The sequence below is a fragment of the Buceros rhinoceros genome, unplaced genomic scaffold, assembly GCF_000710305.1.
Source record: "Buceros rhinoceros silvestris isolate BGI_N320 unplaced genomic scaffold, ASM71030v1 scaffold3533, whole genome shotgun sequence".
NCBI classification, from domain to species: Eukaryota; Metazoa; Chordata; class Aves; order Bucerotiformes; family Bucerotidae; genus Buceros; species Buceros rhinoceros.
Window position 1 is genome coordinate 15152 of NW_010402838.1, and position 3004 is coordinate 18155.

The following is a 3004-nucleotide window of genomic DNA, read 5'->3' on the forward strand; positions in this document are numbered from 1 at the left end:
TTTGGTGAGACACTGAAGAGCTTGGGATTCACACGGGACTGAACACGGCACTGACTACCAAGTTTCCTAGGATGTGTAGCCATAGCCAGTTGCTGGCACAGCAGAAAGACAACATAATACATTTTCTCTCTGACACAGGGCATTTCCTCCTCTGACCCAATATCCAGACTATTTGAATGGTTATTGTCTGGCTGAAGGACTGCAGTTTTCCAGAGCACTGCAAATACAATTCTCACCCACTTTATTGTACCTGTACAGTCTAACTAGAGGACAAATGTTGATTTCTTGTATGCCAAAGTATTTCTAAAGCATCATCAACTTTTCTGCTTAATTAGAAATGATTACATGAAGGCAGTAAGCACAATATTTTTTTATGCTCTGGAATGGACTTTCTTGTCAATGCACATTTGTAGTTTATCTGCCACCTCTCTCTTCTGGCTTTTATTTTACCAAATGTTGAGTTATTCATACAGACAAGACTAGAACAGCATCAAGAGGGTTTCTTTCTCTTCATAGCTCTTGATTAGATCAGTATCTTAAAGTGACAAGCTCATTTAAATAGGGGCACTTTGAAAGCTTAAAATCTGCCCGAGTATGATGGGTGTATAACTTAAAGCAAAGTCAGGTGCTGCACTGTATTTTGGTATTGCTTTCTATGTAAAAATGCAGTCTTCCTAAACAACAGGAACTTCCGTATGTGGTCAGATGTTTGTGAGAGCAAGCATTACGATGTGAGCTCATATGTGAGCCATATTAGTCTACAGAACATCAGTTGGAGAACCTTCTTGTGAGTAGTTCACTTGCACCTTTAGAATAAAAGCAGAGTGCAAAGCACTGAGGATACTGGCAGCCAAGAAAGCCGAAGAATTTCCAAAATGAGTCAAGCTGAGGAAAACAGTACCCTCTCAACGTGGAATATTGTGAGGTCAGTAGTCTGCGTAATACTGAGCTTGTCATTTATTATTGGGACCCCTGGAAATTGCATCGTCATCTGGACTGTCTGTACAAAAATGAAGCAAGTATCTCCTTCAGTCCTGCTGATCTTGAACCTGGCCATTGCAGATGTCCTCGTGCTTATTACTCTACCCATCTGGATTTATTCCTTTGCTGACTCATGGGTTTTTGGAGTCATCTCCTGCAAAATCCTGGTTTTCATTATTTACTGCAGCATGTACGCTAGTATATTTCTGATTACAGCACTGAGTTTGGAGCGGTTAATGGCCGTGTTCTACCCTTTCACAATTCAAAGATACAAAACAAAAGAAAAGATTTCTTTCATCGTGTTCCTCATTTGGTTCCTGTCTATTGCCTTCGGCGTTTCTGTCATTCCGTTTCAAGAGACAGAAAAAATGAATGGTGGACTACTATGCACATGTCGCAACTACTCTTCTAATAGACAGAAAATGTCGTATCTTTTGCTGGAGACTCTTGCAGGTTTTGTAATCCCTTTTTTAATTATTTGCACTTGTTACATGTGTGTTGCAAGAAGAATAAGCAGAATGACTTACCAATCCAAGCAGCGATCGGAACGGCTCATTGCCAGCATGGTGGTGGCATTCATTTTATGCTGGTTCCCGCATCATCTCTTTAACGTCCTAGACATTATTTCAATTGAGACAGAACTCTCTAATGAGGAAATGTCTTTGGCGCTGGATGAAATTGTAAACAGAGGAGTGTACATCTCTGGAGCGCTTGTATTCATCAGTAGCTGTATTAACCCTCTGCTTTATGCTTTTGCTGCACGAAGATTTCAGGATCACCTGAGATTTGCCAAGATATCAAAGCTGTTTGAACAGTTGAGTCATACTGTAACAGAGGAAGACAGGAAAAAAAGTTTCATTGTAGCCAAACAAGAAGATACTTTAGTAAGCACGGAAGATCTCTAGCAAGGAACACGGACTTGGTGAATAACGTGGTTTTGTGTCATTCCTTCCTTTCTCTTCGTACGCTTGCATTTACTAAGCAGTCCAGGTAAAGCCAGAGACAAGAAAAAGTTATTAGGGTTTGTTATAAGAGAATTGGCATTGACAGCCTAGTTCAGTTCCTAAGTTAGCATCCACATCATGAACTTAGCACTATTTCACTGGGCTGAAAACCTCAGCAAGGTGGCGAGAAGCTCAAAGTATGAAGATACAACATTTTTAATTTCCGGTAAAATTATTTGGGATTTGTAGAAAGTCTGAGTGCAGAAAACAGGAAAGGACTGTACATGCAAAACAAAAGCTCTGGAAGTTTTAAGTTTTCCTTCAGAAAAAAATTTTTAGATACTTAAAAATCCTTATATAATCTGAAGTTTTAAGGGACCACACTAAAATTCTTGGTAAGAATGGTTTTTAAGTATACTAACAACACATAAAACCCATCTACCCATTGGGTAGATGGAAATTATAAGGCTATTCTTATTTATTGCTTTATTTAGGTTTGAGAGTAACAAGGGTTGTTTCTACAGTCAACCTCATTCACTGAATTATCTTGTGTGAAGTTTTAACAAGTAAAAGGTGAAGCATGAGATGCTTCTTCAGAAAAAAACAGGAGGTACAAGAATTCTGTGTGAAATGGCAAACAGTTACAGACTTCATGCTTTATCTGATGTCACCAACGTTGCATACAGCAGTGGCAATTAAACTATTTCTGTATTAAATACATGAGTATCCTCAAAAAGTTTGATTCAGTTCAGCTTCCAAGATGTCTGTTAGATTATGGAGTAATTGGGCCAGGCTCTAGTGGGAGGGAAGGAGAGATCCTTGATATTATGTGTGAGAAAATTATGGTAGCAGTACAAAGCATCTTACTATCATAAAGAACTTCACCTTACAAATAAAAGCATTATTTTTTTCATCTGTTGTTGAATAGAGTGGACTTATCAAGGGTTTGCTTTTGAAGGGTTTTTTAAATTTTGGCTAACATTTTTTATGCTTACTCTTGCCTATTTTTAAATCAATTTCTAACAAGATAAGATGACTGCCTATTACTCAGAAACATGTTGTAATTTCCTGTGTATTTT

General features: G+C 38.2%; 1 protein-coding gene across 1 annotated transcript; it reads left to right on the forward strand.

Annotated features, from left to right (window-relative positions):
- Positions 1–875: 875 nt before the first annotated feature.
- Positions 876–1886, forward strand: LOC104490472 (leukotriene B4 receptor 1-like). The gene has a single exon (XM_010132759.1). The coding sequence runs from the start codon at positions 876–878 to the stop codon at positions 1884–1886; it is 1011 nt and encodes a 336-aa protein (XP_010131061.1).
- Positions 1887–3004: the final 1118 nt, after the last annotated feature.